Below are 20,656 nucleotides of genomic sequence, written 5' to 3'. Positions count from 1 at the left end.
GGATAGGATATATTCAAAGGAACTAAAGGGATTTAGGAAGTTCAGTCTGCTCTTTGCAATGATTCTTTGGAGTTAGGCAAGGGCAGATGTGAATCTCTTCACAAAAGTGGAAGTAAGGGTTGAGAAATACCGACGTTAGTCTGATTTCTGTGGTGAGTAAATCTGAGAGCAGTGCAGATTCCAATGGATTGCAGGACCTGAGGCAGCATTATTTTACTAATAGGTCTTATTGAACAAACATATTAAATTTGACAGGGTGACCAGAGTGAGGGATAGCACTAGATTACTGTACTTAAATTTCAGCAAGGCCTTTGACATGCATTTATACACTGAGCATCCTTGGTATGGGCCCTAAAAGAAACTGACTGGGGGCCAGATGCACTAAACTTAACGAGCCATTAACAAGAAAGTAGTAAACCCTGGCATGCACTAAAGACTTTTTTCCGACGACGGTAGCAGCTAACGAAAACGGAATTCAGATGAGCAAATTGTGTAGAAACCCTATTGTAATGGGATGCACTAACCTTTTCCGATTGCCTTAACGCTGGAAAATGTAATGAGAGGTCTGTACCTGTCGTTGGGGCTGCGCGGAATTGAAAAACTGCTACAAAAGTAACAAAACGTCCATTTTGGCCATCATTCCCTCTCCCCCGAAGACGCCGTGCCACTCACCCCCTCCGATGCGGTCCGATCAGTGCAGTTGCGGACGCCCATCCAAAAAAAAAAAAACAACGTCCATTTTGGCTGTCCCCCCCCCCCCCCCCCCAAAGACGCCGTGCTGCTCAATCCAGAGGACAGTGCAGTGGAGGATGCCCATCCAAAAAAAAAAAAAAACCTCCATTTTGGCCGTCATTTTGGCCTGTGAGAAATGAAATAACTGATCCTAATTATCCATGATGTGGTCTCCTTCCAATATGTTTGGATAACAGGGTAGGACCATCCTGGAGAAGAAGATACTAGTAAGGCTACTCTCTCCAACAGAGTGGTGAGACCTAAGACTATAGATTCTGAAATCTCTCTAGAATATAGCAACATTTGCATAAAATCAAATATATTCTATTGAATTTAAGTACAGATTGAGTTTCCCTTGAAGATACTATACCAAATCCACCACTTGCTTTAAAACGTATTAACACATTGTGATGGATTTTTGATAGTGGGGATGGTGGTGGCAGCAGCAGCAACAAACAATTAATTTTAAATACCAGGGCCATTTAAATTATTGTATATAGTCAGCAGCACTGAACAAGCATATTAAGCAGTGAATAATTTCTTAGGGCTGTCCTGTGATGCTCCCTTCATTCTATGGATAATGGTGGAGCAGTTAAGTGGATTTTCAGTCCATCACTATTCATACAGTAACTGAAAACCTATGAATAAGAGGTTGTATGATTACTAGTGACCAATAAATCTATGACTTCCTTTAAGAATTACCCAGATTGCCACAAACCAATAGATCACCGCCAATGGTAGTTAAATTAGCAGTGTGAAAATGCATCACTACATTCTCCTCTCTCCTAAAGTAGGGACTCTTTTACAAAGCCATGCTAGCAATTCCTGCACATGAGAGGAAGCCCAAAGAATCTGAATGTGCTTTCTCTCATTTACTACACAAGAATAGCTAGTGTGGTTTTGTAAGAGGTCTGTAATCTATATTTTTCACTCCAGAAAATTTAAAGTTTTTTTTTTTTTTAAATATCCTAGAGCTGCTTATGAATTCCTTTTCTAAGATCAACATGGGCTTCTACTAGTTAAATAATAAGAATCTGTAAGCTGTATGTGAAACAAAGTATGTTGACCCTCACCTTTTTTTATATATTGTCTACAAGCTTGAAAGTCATCAAAGTGGTATATGATCAGATACAACAGGTTTTTTTGTTGTTGTTTTTTTGGTCCCTGGAAAGCTCACAATCTGTGTTTGTATATGAAGCAACGGAGGATTAAGTGACTTGCCAAAGGTCACAAGTTGCTGCAGTAGGATTTGAACTGGGGTTACCTAGTTCTCAGCCCACTGCTCTATCAAATTTGAATTAGCATGATTTTATGCCTTTGTTGTAAACGTAAGATCTTAATATTTATTTTGCACTAAAGTCAATGTAGCAGCGTCAATTAAAACAAAAGAAAATAACTAAAAAAAATCAGATGCATGGAAAACTGGAGAAAAGTTCAATCTTGGTTCACAACTCAAAAAAAAAAAAAAAAAAGACCTTCAATGAGACTGAATAATAGAAAAACAAAATAAAATGTTAGTAGATATCTGCTTCTGACATGCCAATCCTCCATTTTAGGCACATTTCACAAGGAGCATCTGTTGTAGATGGTGTGTTTGTTCATATTAGGGGATGTGCGATAAGTGACCACATAGCTTCACTGGCCTGCCATGCACACCCGTGTCAAAGAGAGGAAGAGACACCTATGGCAAAGAGAAGAATCCAGTGATGGTAAGGTTACTAACCTCTGCTGGTAGAAGAAAGGCTCAGTGTGAGGACATACTCATAGGGTCAGAGAAGGAAAGGGAGAGATGGAAGGTAAAATGAGAGTGTAAAAGAGGTGACAGGAAACACACACATACAAAACCTGCAAATTGTCAACTTTTTGTTCTCTAGCGAATTTGAATTAGTGTGATTTTATGCTTTTGTTGTAAACATAAGATCTTTTCACTTTGCAATAAAGCCAATGGATGTAATCAGTATCAAACAAAACAAAAATTGTAAAAATGGACTTGGGCTACTGTTTCATACTTAGAGCAAAGTTCAGTCTCTTAGGGGGTCTTTTACTAAAGCTTAGCTCGAGTTATCTGCAGATGGGCCCGTAGGAATAAAATGGCCCTGATGCAAATAACTCAAGTTAAGCTTCAGTAAAAGAACCCCTTAGTTTGCAACTCAATACAATAAAAAGACAACTTTAAAGAGTAAGCTAGTGGTTAGGGTACCAGGCTGACAACCAGGGAAGTTCAGTTCAAATCCTGCTACTGCACCTTGTGACCTTGGGTAAGTCACTTAACCTCCATTGTCTTCAAGTAAAGTTTAGCATGCACTAAGTGCCATGTGGCCCATAGGTATAAAACAGAATGTGAAGCATTTAGCGCATACTAAGCTTTAATAAAAGGGCCTCTTAGATTGTAAGCTCTTTAGGGAGGGGCAAGGGTACACCTAGTAAGGCAAATATAATCCACCTTGAGCAGCTACAGAAAAAGCTATAAGCTAAATCTAAATAAATATTCACTGCACTAGATAAGGCATAGCTTACAGAAGAGTATATTAACCTAAAGATTACTAATATAAATCCCTAGCAATGAAAACAAAATACCTTTCTTACTCTATACATTTAAAATGACAATGCTAGCAAAATAGCTTCTAGAAAAATTTCTTGGAGAGTGAAAATTGAAGTCACTAAGATCTCCATTTTATTTCCAAAATTGTTTTTATGTTTACAGGCTTTGAAAGTTCCTCTCTCTGATCCTTCCTTACGAATGTGACCCTCATCAAATCCCCACGCAGGCATCATACCAAAACAAGGTATGAATGGAGACGGAACAAGAAGCATGGACTGAAGAAAGGAAATATTTAAAACTACAGAGGACAACTACAATAAAAGGTGCATATCATAGTTTACCTTGCAGTAAAAACAAGAGGGAAGCACCAGTCATGATACTGCCATTCTGAACAACCTAGCTAGAACTGCCATTTGAAGCTTTCCTTCTCTGGCTTCTAGTAGTATTCATTGTTCTTAATATTTCTGTTTTGAAGAAATTTCAGGAAGCTTTTGTTAAGAATACAAGGATGCTGGACCATGATGTGTTTACAAGAGATAAGTGCCCAAAAACACAAACCTAATATCAAAGTTTAACAGAGTCAAATATTTAACTCAAAACTTCAAGAAAACTATTCTCTTTTCATATGGCATGTTTTCTTTATAACTTGATGACTGGTCTATTTTTTCTCAAGACACCGTTAGAAGACAGAAGATTCAAGTTAATCCAGCTTTTGATTACATTAAGCCAAATTATTACTCAATTCATATTTGAAGGTAAGTTGCCTTGGAAGTGCAATATTTGCTGTTTATATTTCTTACTTTAAGGCCAGTCTCCCAATAGATGCTGTGAAGAAACATCAGCAACACAAAGCAAAGTTGCTTATCTTTAACCAGTATTCCCAGGACATCCTCATTTTTGTTTTCCATTCCTTTCCTAATAATACCTATCATTCTATTTGCTTTCTTAGCCGCAGCAGCACACTGAGCAGAGGGTTTCAACGTATCAACGACGATGCCTAGATCCCTTTCCTGGTCAGTGACTCCTAACGTGGAACCTTGCATGATGTAACTATAATTCGGGTTCCTCTTTCCCACATGCATCACTTTGCACTTACTCACATTGGCGTCTAAATGAAAGATGACGTTTAATCTCCCAGTCTCGTACGGTCCTCATGTAATTTTTCTCAATCCTTCCACAATGTAACGACTTTGAACAACTTTGTGTCATCAGCAAATTTAATTACCTCACTAGTTACTCCCATCTCTAGGTTGTTTATAAATATGTTAAAAAGCAGCGATCCCAACAGACCCCTGGGGAACCCCACTAACTACCCTTCTCCATTGAGAATACTGACCATTTAACCCTACTCTCTGTTTTCTATCCTTTAAACAGTTTTTAATCCACAATAGGACTGTACCTCCTATCCCATGACTCTCCACTTTCCTCTGGAGTCTTTCATGAGGTACTTTGTCAAACGCCTTCTGAAAATCCAGATACACAATATCAACTGGCTCACCTTTATCCACGTTTGTTAACCCCTTCAAAGAAATGTAAGATTGTCGAGGCAAGGTTTCCCTTCACTAAATCCATGTTGGCTTTATCTTATTAATCCACGCTGTTGAATATGACTCCTAATGTGGCACCTTGCATGACGTAGCTATAATTCAGGTTCCTCTTTCCCCACATACATCACTTTGCACTTGCTCACATTAAACGTCATCTGCCATTTAGACGCATAGTCTCCCAGTCTCGTAAGGTCTTCTTGTAATTTTTCACAATCCTCTTATGATTTAACAAATTTGGATAATTGTCATCAGCAAATTTAATTACCTCACTAGTTACTCCCATCTCTAGATCATTTACAAATGTTAACAAGCAACGGTCCCTGTACAGACATCTGGGGAACCCCACTATCTACCCTTCTCCATTGAGAATACTGACCATTTAACCCTACTCTCTGTTTTCTATCCTTTAAAAAGTTTTTAATCCGCAATGGTACACTACCTCCTATCCCATGATTCTCCAACTTCCTCTGGAGTCTTTCATGAGGTACTTTGTTAAACGCCTTCTGAAAATCCAGATACACAATATCAACCGGCTCACCTTTATCCACATGTTTGTTTACCCCTTCAAAGAAATGTAATAGATTGGCGAGGCAAGATTTCCCTTCACTAAATTCATGTTGGCTTTATCTCATTTAATCCATGCTGTTGAATATGCTCTGTAATTTTGTTTATAATAGTGTCTAACATTTTGCCTAGCACCGACGTCAGGTTCACCAGTCTATAATTTCCCAGATCACCTCTGGAACCTTTTAAAAAAATTGGCATTACATTGGCCACCCACCAATCTTCCGGTACCATGCTTGATTTTAAAGATAAATTATAGACTACTAACAATAGTTCTGCAAATTCATTTTTCAATTCTATCAGTAATCTGGGATGAATATCATCCGGTCCAGGCGATTTGCTACTTTTCAATTTGTCAAATTGCCACATTACATCTTCCAGGTTTATAGATACAGTGGTGGAAATAAGTATTTGATCCCTTGCTGATTTTGTAAGTTTGCCCACTGACAAAGACATGAGCAGCCCATAATTGAAGGGTAGGTTATTGGTAACAGTGAGAGATAGCACATCACAAATTAAATCCGGAAAATCACATTGTGGAAAGTATATGAATTTATTTGCATTCTGCAGAGGGAAATAAGTATTTGATCCCCCACCAACCAGTAAGAGATCTGGCCCCTACAGACCAGGTAGATGCTCCAAATCAACTCGTTACCTGCATGACAGACAGCTGTCGGCAATGGTCACCTGTATGAAAGACACCTGTCCACAGACTCAGTGAATCAGTCAGACTCTAACCTCTACAAAATGGCCAAGAGCAAGGAGCTGTCTAAGGATGTCAGGGACAAGATCATACACCTGCACAAGGCTGGAATGGGCTACAAAACCATCAGTAAGACGCTGGGCGAGAAGGAGACAACTGTTGGTGCCATAGTAAGAAAATGGAAGAAGTACAAAATGACTGTCAATCGACAAAGATCTGGGGCTCCACGCAAAATCTCACCTCGTGGGGTATCCTTGATCATGAGGAAGGTTAGAAATCAGCCTACAACTACAAGGGGGGAACTTGTCAATGATCTCAAGGCAGCTGGGACCACTGTCACCACGAAAACCATTGGTAACACATTACGACATAACGGATTGCAATCCTGCAGTGCCCGCAAGGTCCCCCTGCTCCGGAAGGCACATGTGACGGCCCGTCTGAAGTTTGCCAGTGAACACCTGGATGATGCCGAGAGTGATTGGGAGAAGGTGCTGTGGTCAGATGAGACAAAAATTGAGCTCTTTGGCATGAACTCAACTCGCCGTGTTTGGAGGAAGAGAAATGCTGCCTATGACCCAAAGAACACCGTCCCCACTGTCAAGCATGGAGGTGGAAATGTTATGTTTTGGGGGTGTTTCTCTGCTAAGGGCACAGGACTACTTCACCGCATCAATGGGAGAATGGATGGGGCCATGTACCGTACAATTCTGAGTGACAACCTCCTTCCCTCCGCCAGGGCCTTAAAAATGGGTCGTGGCTGGGTCTTCCAGCACGACAATGACCCAAAACATACAGCCAAGGCAACAAAGGAGTGGCTCAGGAAGAAGCACATTAGGGTCATGGAGTGGCCTAGCCAGTCACCAGACCTTAATCCCATTGAAAACTTATGGAGGGAGCTGAAGCTGCGAGTTGCCAAGCGACAGCCCAGAACTCTTAATGATTTAGAGATGATCTGCAAAGAGGAGTGGACCAAAATTCCTCCTGACATGTGTGCAAACCTCATCATCAACTACAGAAGACGTCTGACCGCTATGCTTGCCAACAAGGGTTTTGCCACCAAGTATTAGGTCTTGTTTGCCAGAGGGATTAAATACTTATTTCCCTCTGCAGAATGCAAATAAATTCATATACTTTCCACAATGTGATTTTCCGGATTTAATTTGTGATGTGCTATCTCTCACTGTTACCAATAACCTACCCTTCAATTATGGGCTGCTCATGTCTTTGTCAGTGGGCAAACTTACAAAATCAGCAAGGGATCAAATACTTATTTCCACCACTGTATTTCATTCAGTTTCTCTGACTCGTCAGCTTACATAAGTACATAAGTAATGCCATACTGGGAAAAGACCAAGGGTCCATCGAGCCCAGCATCCTGTCCACGACAGCGGCCAATCCAGGCCAAGGGCACCTGGCAAGCTTCCCAAACGTACAAACATTCTATACATGTTATTCCTGGAATTTTGGAGTTTTCCAAGTCCGTTTAGTAGCGGTTTATGGACTTGTCCTTTAGGAAACCGTCCAACCCCTTTTTAAACTCTGCTAAGCTAACCGCCTTCACCACTTTCTCTGGCAACGAATTCCAGAGTTTAATTACACGTTGGGTGAAGAAAAATTTTCTCCGATTTGTTTTAAATTTACTACACTGTAGTTTCATCGCATGCCCCCTAGTCCTAGTATTTTTGGAAAGCGTGAACAGACGCTTCACATCCACCTGTTCCACTCCACTCATTATTTTATATACCTCTATCATGTCTCCCCTCAGCCGTCTCTTCTCCAAGCTGTATAGCCCTAGCCTCCTTAGTCTTTCTTCATAGGGAAGTCGTCCCATCCCCGCTATCATTTTAGTCGCCCTTCGCTGCACCTTTTCCAATTCTACTATATCTTTCTTGAGATGCGGCGACCAGAATTGAACACAATACTCAAGGTGTGGTCGCACCATGGAGCGATACAACGGCATTATAACATCCTCACACCTGTTTTCCATACCTTTCCTGATAATACCCAACATTCTATTCGCTTTCTTAGCCGCAGCAGCACACTGAGCAGAAGGTTTCAGTGTGTTATCGACAACGACACCCAGATCCCTTTCTTGGTCCGTAACTCCTAACGTGGAACCTTGCATGACGTAGCTATAATTCAGGTTCTTTTTTCCCACATGCATCACCTTGCACTTGCTCACATTAAACACCATCTGCCATTTAGCCGTCCAGTCTCCCAGTCTCGTAAGGTCCTCTTGTAATTTTTCACAATCCTGTCGCGATTTAACGACTTTGAATAACTTTGTGTCATCAGCAAATTTAATTACCTCGCTAGTTACTCCCATCTCTAAATCATTTATAAATATATTAAAAAGCAGCGGTCCTAGCATGGACCCCTGAGGAACCCCACTAACTACCCTTCTCCATTGTGAATACTGCCCATTTAACCCCACTCTCTGTTTCCTATCCTTCAACCAGTTTTTAATCCACAATAGGACATTTCCTCCTATCCCATGACCCTCCAATTTCTTCTGTAGCCTTTCATGAGGTACCTTGTCAAACGCCTTTTGAAAATCCAGATACACAATATCAACCGACTCCCCTTTGTCCACATGTTTGTTCACTCCTTCAAAGAATTGAAGTAAATTGGTCAGGCAAGATTTCCCCACACAAAAGCCATGCTGACTTGGTCTCAGTAATCCATGTCCTTGGATGTGCTCTGTAATTTTGTTTTTGATAATAGCCTCTACCATTTTCCCCGGCACCGACGGCACCAGCTTTGAATATCTTTTCTGACACCAGTATCTCTCCCAAATCTTCCTCGGTGAAGACCGAAGCAAAGAATTCATTTAATCTCTCCGCTATGGCTTTGTCTTCCATGAGTGCTCCTTTTACCCCTCGGTCATCTAGTGGTCCAACTGATTCTTTTGGCGGCTTCTTGCTTTTACTGTACCGAAAAAATGCCTTACAGCGGGCCATGCTCAGGCTTCCTATGGTAATTTTGGGATCAGTGCACACTACCCACACTCTTAAAAAAAAAATGTATTTTTTTAGCACTGGGGGTGGGTCTGGGAGCAGAGAATGGGTATGTCCTGCGCTAATCAGAGCAGCTATATTGCCGTATGCTAACCGATTAGTGCATGGTTAGTGCTTGAGCTCTTACTGCCTACCAATAGGTGGTGGTAGGTGCTCATGTATTAATGGGAAAATTAGCATGTGGCCAATAATACTGCAAATAGAAAAATCAGCCCTTTTACCCCACAGTAAAAATGGCCTTAGTATGCAGGAATGACCTAATTAAGGACGTGCTAAGTCCAACTTTACTGTAGTCTGGTAAAAGGGTCCCTAAATAAATTGCGACACTGACAGCAGAAGAGAAGGGCTATAAAAATAGCTGATGCCCAATAAAGCTAATATGACTTGTAAGTAAAATAGAAACCACAGTAGAGATTGGATTGATTATAAGAAATCTATTGAGAACATTCTATATTCTTGGATAATAAATTGCCTTAAAGTATACAAAGTGAATTTCGGACTGAAGGGATACATCAAGTTCACCATGAAAATATATCAAACTACTCTCTATCTGAATTCTGAAGGAGGACAGCTTGTCATTCCTAACATCAAGATCCAGTGATGAAAATTCTAGGTATATTCCCTATCACCGTTCTCATTTCTGACACAAAATAGTCTAAGGGGGATAGTTTAGGTGCTTTGCAACCATAAAGCGAATGCTACATACCTGTAGAAGGTATTCTCCGAGGACAGCAGGCTGATTGTTCTCACTGATGGGTGACGTCCACGGCAGCCCCTCCAATCGGAATCTTCACTAGCAAAGTCCTTTGCTAGCCCTCGCGCGCCGATGCGCACCGTGCATGCGCGGCCGTCTTCCCGCCCGAAACCGGCTTGAGCCGGCCAGTCTCATATGTAGCAAGACAAAGACCAGGGAAGACACAACTCCAAAGGGGAGGCGGGCGGGTTTGTGAGAACAATCAGCCTGCTGTCCTCGGAGAATACCTTCTACAGGTATGTAGCATTCGCTTTCTCCGAGGACAAGCAGGCTGCTTGTTCTCACTGATGGGGTATCCCTAGCCCCCAGGCTCACTCAAAACAACAACCATGGTCAATTGGGCCTCGCAACGGCGAGGACATAACTGAGATTGACCTAAAAAATTTACCAACTAACTGAGAGTGCAGCCTGGAACAGAACAAACAGGGCCCTCGGGGGGTGGAGTTGGATCCTAAAGCCCAAACAGGTTCTGAAGAACTGACTGCCCGAACCGACTGTCGCGTCGGGTATCCTGCTGTAGGCAGTAATGGGATGTGAATGTGTGGACAGAAGACCACGTCGCAGCTTTGCAAATCTCTTCAATAGTGGCTGACTTCAAGTGGGCTACCGACGCTGCCATGGCTCTAACATTATGAGCCGTGACATGACCCTCAAGAGCCAGCCCAGCCTGGGCGTAAGTGAAGGAAATGCAATCTGCTAGCCAATTGGATATGGTGCGTTTTCCTACAGCCACTCCCCTTCTATTGGGATCAAAAGAAACAAACAATTGGGCGGACTGTCTGTTGGGCTGTGTCCGCTCCAAATAGAAGGCCAATGCTCTCTTGCAGTCCAATGTGTGCAGCTGACGTTCAGCAGGGCAGGAATGAGGACGGGGAAAGAATGTTGGCAAGACAATTGACTGGTTTAGATGGAACTCCGACACAACCTTTGGCAGAAACTTAGGGTGAGTGCGGAGGACTACTCTGTTATGATGAAATTTGGTGTAAGGGGCCTGGGCTACCAGGGCCTGAAGCTCACTGACTCTACGAGCTGAAGTAACTGCCACCAAGAAAATGACCTTCCAGGTCAAGTACTTCAGATGGCAGGAGTTCAGTGGCTCAAAAGGAGGTTTCATCAGCTGGGTGAGAACGACATTGAGATCCCATGACACTGTAGGAGGCTTGACAGGGGGCTTTGACAAAAGCAAACCTCTCATGAAGCGAACAACTAAAGGCTGTCCTGAGATCGGCTTACCTTCCACACGGTAATGGTATGCACTGATTGCACTAAGGTGAACCCTTACAGAGTTGGTCTTAAGACCCGATTCAGACAAGTGCAGAAGGTATTCAAGCAGGGTCTGTGTAGGACAAGAGCGAGGATCTAGGGCCTTGCTGTCACACCAGACGGCAAACCTCCTCACAGAAAGAAGTAACTCCTCTTAGTGGAATCTTTCCTGGAAGCAAGCAAGATGCGGGAGACACCCTCTGACAGACCCAAAGAGGCAAAATCTACGCTCTCAACATCCAGGCCGTGAGAGCCAGGGACCGGAGGCTGGGATGTAGAAGCGCCCCTTCGTCCTGTGTGATGAGGGTCGGAAAACACTCCAATCTCCACGGTTCTTCGGAGGACAACTCCAGAAGAAGAGGGAACCAGATCTGACGCGGCCAAAAAGGAGCAATCAGAATCATGGTGCCTCGGTCTTGCTTGAGTTTCAACAAAGTCTTCCCCACCAGAGGTATGGGAGGATAAGCATACAGCAGACCCTCCCCCCAGTCCAGGAGGAAGGCATCCGATGCCAGTCTGCCGTGGGCCTGAAGCCTGGAACAGAACTGAGGGACTTTGTGGTTGGCTCGAGATGCGAAGAGATCCACCAAGGGGGTGCCCCACACCTGGAAGATCTGTCGCACTACACGAGAATTGAGCGACCACTCGTGAGGTTGCATAATCCTGCTCAACCTGTCGGCCAGACTGTTTACGCCTGCCAGGTATGTGGCTTGGAGCACCATGCCGTGACGGCGAGCCCAGAGCCACATGCTGACGGCTTCCTGACACAGGGGGCGAGATCCGGTGCCCCCCTGCTTGTTGATGTAATACATGGCAACCTGGTTGTCTGTCTGAATTTGGATAATTTGGTGGGACAGCCGATCTCTGAAAGCCTTCAGAGCGTTCCAGATCGCTCGCAGCTCCAGAAGATTGATCTGCAGATCGCGTTCCTGGAGGGACCAGCTTCCTTGGGTGTGAAGCCCATCGACATGAGCTCCCCAGCCCAGGAGAGACGCATCCGTGGTCAGCACTTTTTGTGGCTGAGGAATTTGGAAAGGACGTCCCAGAGTCAAATTGGACCAAATCGTCCACCAATACAGGGATTTGAGAAAACTCGTGGACAGGTGGATCACGTCTTCTAGATCCCCAGCAGCCTGAAACCACTGGGAAGCTAGGGTCCATTGAGCAGATCTCATGTGAAGGCGGGCCATGGGAGTCACATGAACTGTGGAGGCCATGTGGCCCAGCAATCTCAACATCTGCCGAGCTGTGATCTGCTGTGACGCTCATACCCGCGAGATGAGGGACAACAAGTTGCTGGCCCTCGTCTCTGGGAGGTAGGCGCGAGCTGTCTGAGAATCCAGCAGAGCTCCTATGAACTCGAGTTTCTGCACTGGGAGAAGATGGGACTTTGGGTAATTTATCACAAACCCCAGTAGCTCCAGGAGGCGAATAGTCATCTGCATGGACTGCAGGGCTCCTGCCTCGGATGTGTTCTTCACCAGCCAATCGTCGAGATATGGGAACACGTGTACCCCCAAGTCTGCGAAGTGCCGCTGCTACTACAGCCAGGCACTTTGTGAACACCCTGGGCGCAGAGGCGAGCCCAAAGGGTAGCACACAGTACTGGAAGTGACGTGTGCCCAGCTGAAATCGCAGATACTGTCTGTGAGCTGGCAGTATCGGGATGTGCGTATAGGCGTCCTTCAAGTCCAGAGAGCATAGCCAATCGTTTTCCTGAATCATGGGAAGAAGGGTGCCCAGGGAAAGCATCCTGAACTTTTCTTTTACGAGATATTTGTTCAGGGCCCTTAGGTCTAGGATGGGACGCATCCCCCCTGTTTTCTTTTCCACAAGGAAGTACCTGGAATAGAATCCCAGCCCTTCCTGCCCGGATGGCACGGGTTCGACCGCATTGGCGCTGAGAAGGGCGGAGAGTTCCTCTGCAAGTACCTGCTTGTGCTGGAAGCTGTAAGACTGAGCTCCCGGTGGACAATTTGGAGGTTTTGAGGCCAAATTGAGGGTATATCCTTGCCGGACTATTTGCAGAACCCACTGATCGGAGGTTATGAGAGGCCACCTTTGGTGAAAAGCTTTCAACCTCCCCCCGACTGGCAGGTCGCCCGGCACTGACACTTGGATGTCGGCTATGCTCTGCTGGAGCCAGTCAAAAGCCCGTCCCTTGCTTTTGCTGGGGAGCCGAGGGGCCTTGCTGAGTCGCACGCTGCTGACGAGAGCGAGCGCGCTGGGGCTTAGCCTGGGCCACAAGCTGTCGAGAAGGAGGATTGTACCTACGCTTGCCAGAAGAGTAGGGACCAGTCTTCCTTCCCCCGAAAAATCTTCTACCTGTAGAGGTAGATGCTGAAGGCTGCCGGCGGGAGAACTTGTCGAATGCGGTATCCCGCTGGTGGAGATGCTCTACCACCTGTTCGACCTTCTCTCCAAAAATATTGTCCGCACGGCAAGGCGAGTCCGCAATCCGCTGCTGGAGTCTGTTCTCCAGGTCGGAGGCACGCAGCCATGAGAGCCTGCGCATCACCACACCTTGAGCAGCGGCCCTGGACGCAACATCAAAGGTGTCATACACCCCTCTGGCCAGGAATTTTCTGCACGCCTTCAGCTGCCTGACCACCTCCTGAAAAGGCTTGGCTTGCTCAGGGGGGAGCGCATCCACCAAGCCCGCCAACTGCCGCACATTGTTCCGCATATGTATGCTCGTGTAGAGCTGGTAGGACTGAATCTTGGCCACGAGCATAGAAGAATGGTAGGCCTTCCTCCCAAAGGAGTCTAAGGTTCTAGAGTCTTTGCCCGGGGGCGCCGAAGCATGCTCCCTAGAACTCTTAGCCTTCTTTAGGGCCAAATCCACAACTCCAGAGTCATGAGGCAACTGGGTGCGCATCAGCTCTGGGTCCCATGGATCCGGTACTGGGACTCGATCCTCTTGGGAATGTGGGGATTAGTTAGAGGTTTTGTCCAGTTCGCCAGCAATGTCTTCTTAAGGACATGGTGCATGGGTACTGTGGACGCTTCCTTAGGTGGAGAAGGATAGTCCAGGAGCTCAAACATTTCAGCCCTGGGCTCGTCCTCCACAACCACCGGGAAGGGGATGGCCGTAGACATCTCCCGGACAAAGGAAGCGAAAGACAGACTCTCAGGAGGAGAAAGCTGCCTTTCAGGAGAGGGGGTGGGATCAGAGGGAAGACCTTCAGACTCCTCGTCAGAGAAATACCTGATGTCTTCCTCTTCCTGGATCCAAAAAAGTCCTCTCACAATGAGTGTCTTCCTGAACAAGGTCTTTATTAACAATAGCAGAATCGACCCGACACGTGACGTGTTTCGGCCGTGAGGCCTGCGTCAGGGGTCTATAAAATAATATAATATACAAAGACATGCATAAAATTACAAGTATAATTTAAAACATGACATAAAATAAAAACGTGAACATCCATATAAAATTTGTTATACAGGTTTAAAACATTAAAACGTCAGAATGAAAGATGCAAAGTGTATATGATAAAAATATATAATGAAAATATAAATATATAACTTTAAATCAATAAGGAATTTAGGTTACATAAAGATATAAAATTATACCACATAGAGATAATGAGGACAAGAATAAAATAAAATAAAATACACAGAAGAATATAATATAAATGTTAGAAACGTACCTAGTAATATCTGTAGAAAAAAGTACCTTGTGGATCAGATGAAAAAAATATATAGCACTAAAGCTGCTGACAACGATATCTATAATAAATATGTAAAACGAAGCAATAAATCAATACATACTCTCCATACATTCCTGTATAATAAAATAAAACTAAAGGAAAGTCAAACACAGAGATATGAACAGGGATCCCAAAAATGTGTATAATGATGGAGAATAATGAAGAAGACCACATGAATGTGAGAATGAAACTAAAAACAAAAATGAATATAAAAAAAGTGAACAAGGGTTGAAAAAAGAAGAAAATAGTGGCACGGCTGCCGAACAAATCAGCAAAGTGTTGAAAAAATTGGATATCTCAAAAAAATGAATAATAAACACAAAAATGATAAAACATAGGAAAAAAGAGGAAAATACCTAATATTGCTGTAAAAAATGACACTAGAAGTAATAACAATATGAAGAGGACAAAATACAAATAAAAATAAAAAGTAAAAATTAAAAATAAGGAAGCAAAAGTAATTATAATAAACATGGAAAGTATGTGAACATGTATTGAAGAGGAACACTTAAAGCTGCAGAGGAAAAATAATCACATAGGAGAAAACGCCTATGTGGCAGAAATCTATACCCTTGCAAACGAAAGTAAAAAATAATAAAAAGAAATGAACCCCGTAACATACTGGCAGAGAAACTAATGCATGTAAGAACATTGGTCAACACGAAAGGTGTGCAATTACAGTCAAAAAATATATATTGACAATTCAAAATGTGACTCATGCCCAAAGAGATCATGACGTAGCTGAACTCAGTGTAAATCAAAAAGAAAGCAGATTACAGATAAAAAATATATACCCATAGAAATGAAAAAAGGAAAACTAATAGGTATGAGGCATGCTATAAGCTACTACAGCAGACAGCATAGCTATCGGCATAGCCACCACGATCAAGCCATGAAAGCGCCAAAGTAAATGCTGAGTACTAGAAGGCACGCTAATTTATGTGAGGCACAACACTTCATTCTATATCTGCACTGAATAAGCACTAGTTAAAAGTGGAGACATAATGAAGGCTAGCGAGGCTGAAGGGAAATGATTGAAAATGCTTATCATATACAAAAAACGTAAGTACATATGAAAACACTACTATCAACCCGAACTAATGTGAAAACAAAATCAAAAGAATGTATATAAACATATAAAAATATAATGTCCGTGCCCCGAGGGAAGATGACGAAGCTACCCTCGGTATGATTCAAACACGAGGGCCATTGCAGGTAAAATATATACCAAAAGAAATGATTAAAGTGAAGGGTATCGGGCATGCTATGAGCTAATACAACAGATAGCATAGCTGTCAGCATTTGCAACGCGAACGAGCCATGAAAGGGCCAAAATAAATGCTGAATACTAGAAAGCACACTAGTTTGTATAAGGTTCTAGAGTCTTTGCCCGGGGGCGCCGAAGCATGCTCCCTAGAACTCTTAGCCTTCTTTAGGGCCAAATCCACAACTCCAGAGTCATGAGGCAACTGGGTGCGCATCAGCTCTGGGTCCCATGGATCCGGTACTGGGACTCGATCCTCTTGGGAATGTGGGGATTAGTTAGAGGTTTTGTCCAGTTCGCCAGCAATGTCTTCTTAAGGACATGGTGCATGGGTACTGTGGACGCTTCCTTAGGTGGAGAAGGATAGTCCAGGAGCTCAAACATTTCAGCCCTGGGCTCGTCCTCCACAACCACCGGGAAGGGGATGGCCGTAGACATCTCCCGGACAAAGGAAGCGAAAGACAGACTCTCAGGAGGAGAAAGCTGTCTTTCAGGAGAGGGGGTGGGATCAGAGGGAAGACCTTCAGACTCCTCGTCAGAGAAATACCTGATGTCTTCCTCTTCCTCCCACGAGGCCTCACCCTCGGTGTCAGACACAAGTTCACGAACCTGTGTCTGCAACCGCGCCCGACTCGACTCCGTGGAGCCACGTCCACGATGGGGGCGTCGAGAGGTAGACTCCCTCGCCCGCATCGGCGAAGCTCCCTCCGCCGACGTAGTCGGGGAGCCCTCCTGGGAGGCGACGGCAGTCGGTACCGCATGCGGCACCGACGCCGGTGACCTCACCTCGGGCGATGGACCAGCCGGCGCCACGCTCGACGGTACCGGAGGCGCAAGCACCGCCGGTACCGGAGGGGTAGGGCGCAACAGCTCTCCCAGAATCTCTGGAAGAACGGCCCGGAGGCTCTCGTTCAGAGCGGCTGCAGAAAAAGGCATGGAAGTCGATGCAGGCGTCGACGTCAGAACCTGTTCCGGGCGTGGAGGCTGTTCCGGGCTGTCCAGAGTGGAGCGCATCGACACCTCTTGAACAGAGGGTGAGCGGTCCTCTCGGTGCCGATGCCTGCTGGGTGCCGACTCCCTCGGCGACCCAGAGCTCTCGGTGCCGACACGGGAAGGGGACCGGTGTCGATGCTTCTTAGATTTTTTGCGAAGCACGTCACCGGCGCTTCCCGGCACTGACGAGGAGGACGTAGAATCCAGCCGTCTCTTCCTCGGGGCCGAGACCGAAGAGGGTCGATCTCGGGGGGGGCTGTACCGCAGGAGCCCTCAGGGTAGGGGGAGACCCACCCGAAGGCTCACCGCCACCAGCAGGGGAGTGGACAGCCCTCACCTGCACTCCAGACGAAGCACCACCGTCCGACGACATCAGCAGATGAGGTCCCGGTACCACCGACGTCGATGCAGTCACCCGATGTCTCGGCGCCGATGCAGAGGGTCGAAGCCTCGATGCACTCGATGCACTGGCCGCCGAGGATGAAGGTCTGGATGCTGCAGACGTCGATGCACTCGATACCCCCGGTGCCGATGCCGACGAAGAGCCCGAGAACAAAAAGTTCCACTGGGCCAACCTCGCTACCTGAGTCCGCTTCTGTAAAAGGGAACACAGACTACAGGCCTGAGGGCGGTGCTCGGCCCCCAGACACCGAAGACACGAAGCGTGCCTGTCAGTGAGCGAGATTACCCGGGCGCACTGGGTGCACTTCTTGAAGCCGCTGGAAGGCTTCGATGTCATGGGCGGAAAAATCACGCCGGCGAGATTGAAAGACGAAATGGCGAAATTTGGCACCAGCAGAAAAAAGCGGGAAGGAAATTTCGACCGGGGCCTAAGTAAGGCCTACCCCGACGACGAAAGAAAACTTACCGGGGTGAAAAACTCGAACTAGAGGAAGGGAAAAAGCCAAAAGAGGTTTTTTCCAACACTTTTGACGCGAAACGAGTCGAAAACGACGCGCGAGGTCGACTTTTTCGGGGCACGAAACGGAAACACAACCGTCCCGAGCGCGGAGAAAAGAAGACTGGCCGGCTCAAGCCGGTTTCGGGCGGGAAGACGGCCGCGCATACGCAGTGCGCATCGGCGCGCGAGGGCTAGCAAAGGACTTTGCTAGTGAAGATTCCGATTGGAGGGGCTGCCGTGGACGTCACCCATCAGTGAGAACAAGCAGCCTGCTTGTCCTCGGAGAACACGTGTTACTTGGCACTTACAAGTTAAGTAGCAATAGTACCATTCACCATAACATATGTTAACATTAGGTACCATGGAATACATAATGAGAGGCAAAGCATGCAAAACAGCACCTTACTATGTAAGTTGAATAATGCAACTTGCAGCAAACACTGCAAGTTGCTTTATTCCAAGTCATCTGGTCACAGGAATTAACACTTTTCAGATGCTTTCATTTTCTAGACAAGGTTCACTGTTTGCAGGGAGTTCATGCTAAATGGAGGCCAGTTTGAGTATGCAAATTATTCTCACCTGGTTGCACTCCCAGGAATAATGCCCTTACTTCCCTGTTACTCTGTCTTATCTGTCTATATGTTCCACCTTTGCTTATGAATCCTGCTGTGGCTCTGTGTGACCTTCAATAAGTCATTTAACCCTCCATTGCCTCAGGGACAAACAGATTGCGAGCTCTCCAGAGAGAGAAAGATAAATATCTACTGTACCTGAATGTAACTCCTGGAACTACAACTGAAAAAAAGCATGCAAACCTTAATAAATGTGTATTGTGTTGACATTATAAATAGCATACCATGCGATGTGTACAGTTATTTGCCTACCTTTACTGATGTAATTGCTTGCCTATTACCGGTTTATTCTCGCCATACACTGCCTTGGGTGAATTTCTTCAAAAAGATGGTAAATAAATCCTATTAACTAACTAAATATGATTTATCATGTCCACTAATCCTAAATCCTGCATCTGCTGCTAGCGTACAAATCCTGTTTAAAGTACTCTCTAATTCCCTCAGGGACATTTTTTTGCTTTTGTAATTGTTCTGTTGAACTTACTTCTGGTTCTCATTTTTTTTTTTTGGCCTAAAAACTATTTATATGGTGAGACACTTTTTCTCATTGACTATTAATACATAATCAAAGCAACGGAGAACACAATTGTAAAAACCCAACAAAATCCCATAAAAATGCTTTGCTCCCACACAGGTTAAACTTTTGTTAAAAGCCCTGTATGTATTAAGGAGAAAATATGTCTATCATTAAGGGGGTAATTTGATAAAGCTCTTCCCTTATTTGAAGCCCGTTTTTCATGCAGAAAAGGACTTCTTATGCATATATATGGTTGTCCAGCTTACAAAAAGGATGTGCCTACTTTTACACAATCTGCAAAAAAGTACCTGTAAAAAATAGTATATGTAAACCGCTTTGACTATATCTACAGAAAGACAGTATTTCAAGTGTGGAACAAACATTTACACCTTCTTAAAAGCAGGTGAAAGCTTGTACATTGGCATTCACATACTGTTGGGTTGAATCTGGGAGCTTTTCTAAAATAGGCTTCAAACAGATGCTTTTTTGGATTTCTCACACAGGCATCCTGTTGTAAAGTCAAGCCCTAAGTATGTTGACTCTGTGCAATTAAAACAGAATCTTATGGTTGGCAGCTTTGCTTTTAAATTTGCCTATTAAGATCATTCAACCTCTGTTAGATTGTGTAGTTAAAATTTAGTTCTAACAGAGGTTAGCACATGTTTAAGTTTTGTTTTGACCCAGCATTTTCCTTCTGCTCAACTGGTGGCCTCTACTGGAGCTACAATGCCATAATCCAAAATGCCAGATAGTTCACTGCTAGCCAAGCCATTATAGTGGCAGTACTCTGGCAATACAGTTCCATCTAGAACCCAACACGAGTGTGTCCTTGAGAGAGCCAGCAGATGATATGAGAGCTCCTTCCCTTCAGGGTTCCCAGCCAGGCTCAGGAATTTCATCCAGTTCCTGCATACAGTGGTACATACCACAGCTGCTGAAGAATCAACCGGCCTTGGCATGTGCTCCTGATAAATTATACAGAAGCATCAATTTATTCTGATTCATCTCTGTAGGCAGTTAAGAGCTTTCACAAAACGTCAAAAATTACTTTGTAGAAATCAATGAAACTAAAAAATTTCCTACTGAATGTATTTGCTTCAATTGTTAGCGGAAATATTTAAAAATACATTAGCAGTGTTTTCTTTAAGTTCTGCAACAGCGACACTGTGCAATGTGTAGTAACACTCTGCAGCTGTACTGCAACACACACAATATTCACCAACACAAACATGGGAAAACATTTGTGTCTTACCATCCACAGAATGGATCCTGTTGGTTGTTCCACCTGCTGAGAGCCACTCCATCTAGATTTCACTGTTGCTAAACCAAAATCTCCTATTTTCACTGTTAGACCTTCATGAAGAAATATATCTGAATGCAGATTAAGGAGTTACTACAGAAAATTAATGAAAAACAAGGTTTTATTTCTATAAAACAATTAACCTAATTCCAAACAAAGTCTTAAAAAAAAAATCACTTGTTTAATAACTTAGGACCCTGTTTACTAAGCCACACCA

The 20,656-nt window shown here is 44.4% G+C and overlaps 1 protein-coding gene across 2 annotated transcripts in view; it reads right to left on the bottom strand.

Moving 5' to 3' along the window:
- The window catches only part of RAF1 (Raf-1 proto-oncogene, serine/threonine kinase), a 210,864-nt gene that overhangs the window by 20,666 nt on the left and 169,542 nt on the right, over positions 1-20,656 (bottom strand). For both annotated transcript variants that reach the window (XM_030205309.1, XM_030205308.1), the window contains one exon: positions 20,392-20,510. In XM_030205309.1, coding sequence (XP_030061169.1) covers positions 20,392-20,510 — 119 coding nt within the window. The remainder of the gene's footprint in view (positions 1-20,391; positions 20,511-20,656) is intronic.

The sequence above is a fragment of the Microcaecilia unicolor genome, chromosome 6 (assembly GCF_901765095.1).
Source record: "Microcaecilia unicolor chromosome 6, aMicUni1.1, whole genome shotgun sequence".
In the NCBI taxonomy this organism is placed as follows: Eukaryota; Metazoa; Chordata; class Amphibia; order Gymnophiona; family Siphonopidae; genus Microcaecilia; species Microcaecilia unicolor.
Note: the sequence above shows the minus strand (reverse complement) of the source record. Positions and strands in the feature narration are given on the sequence as shown.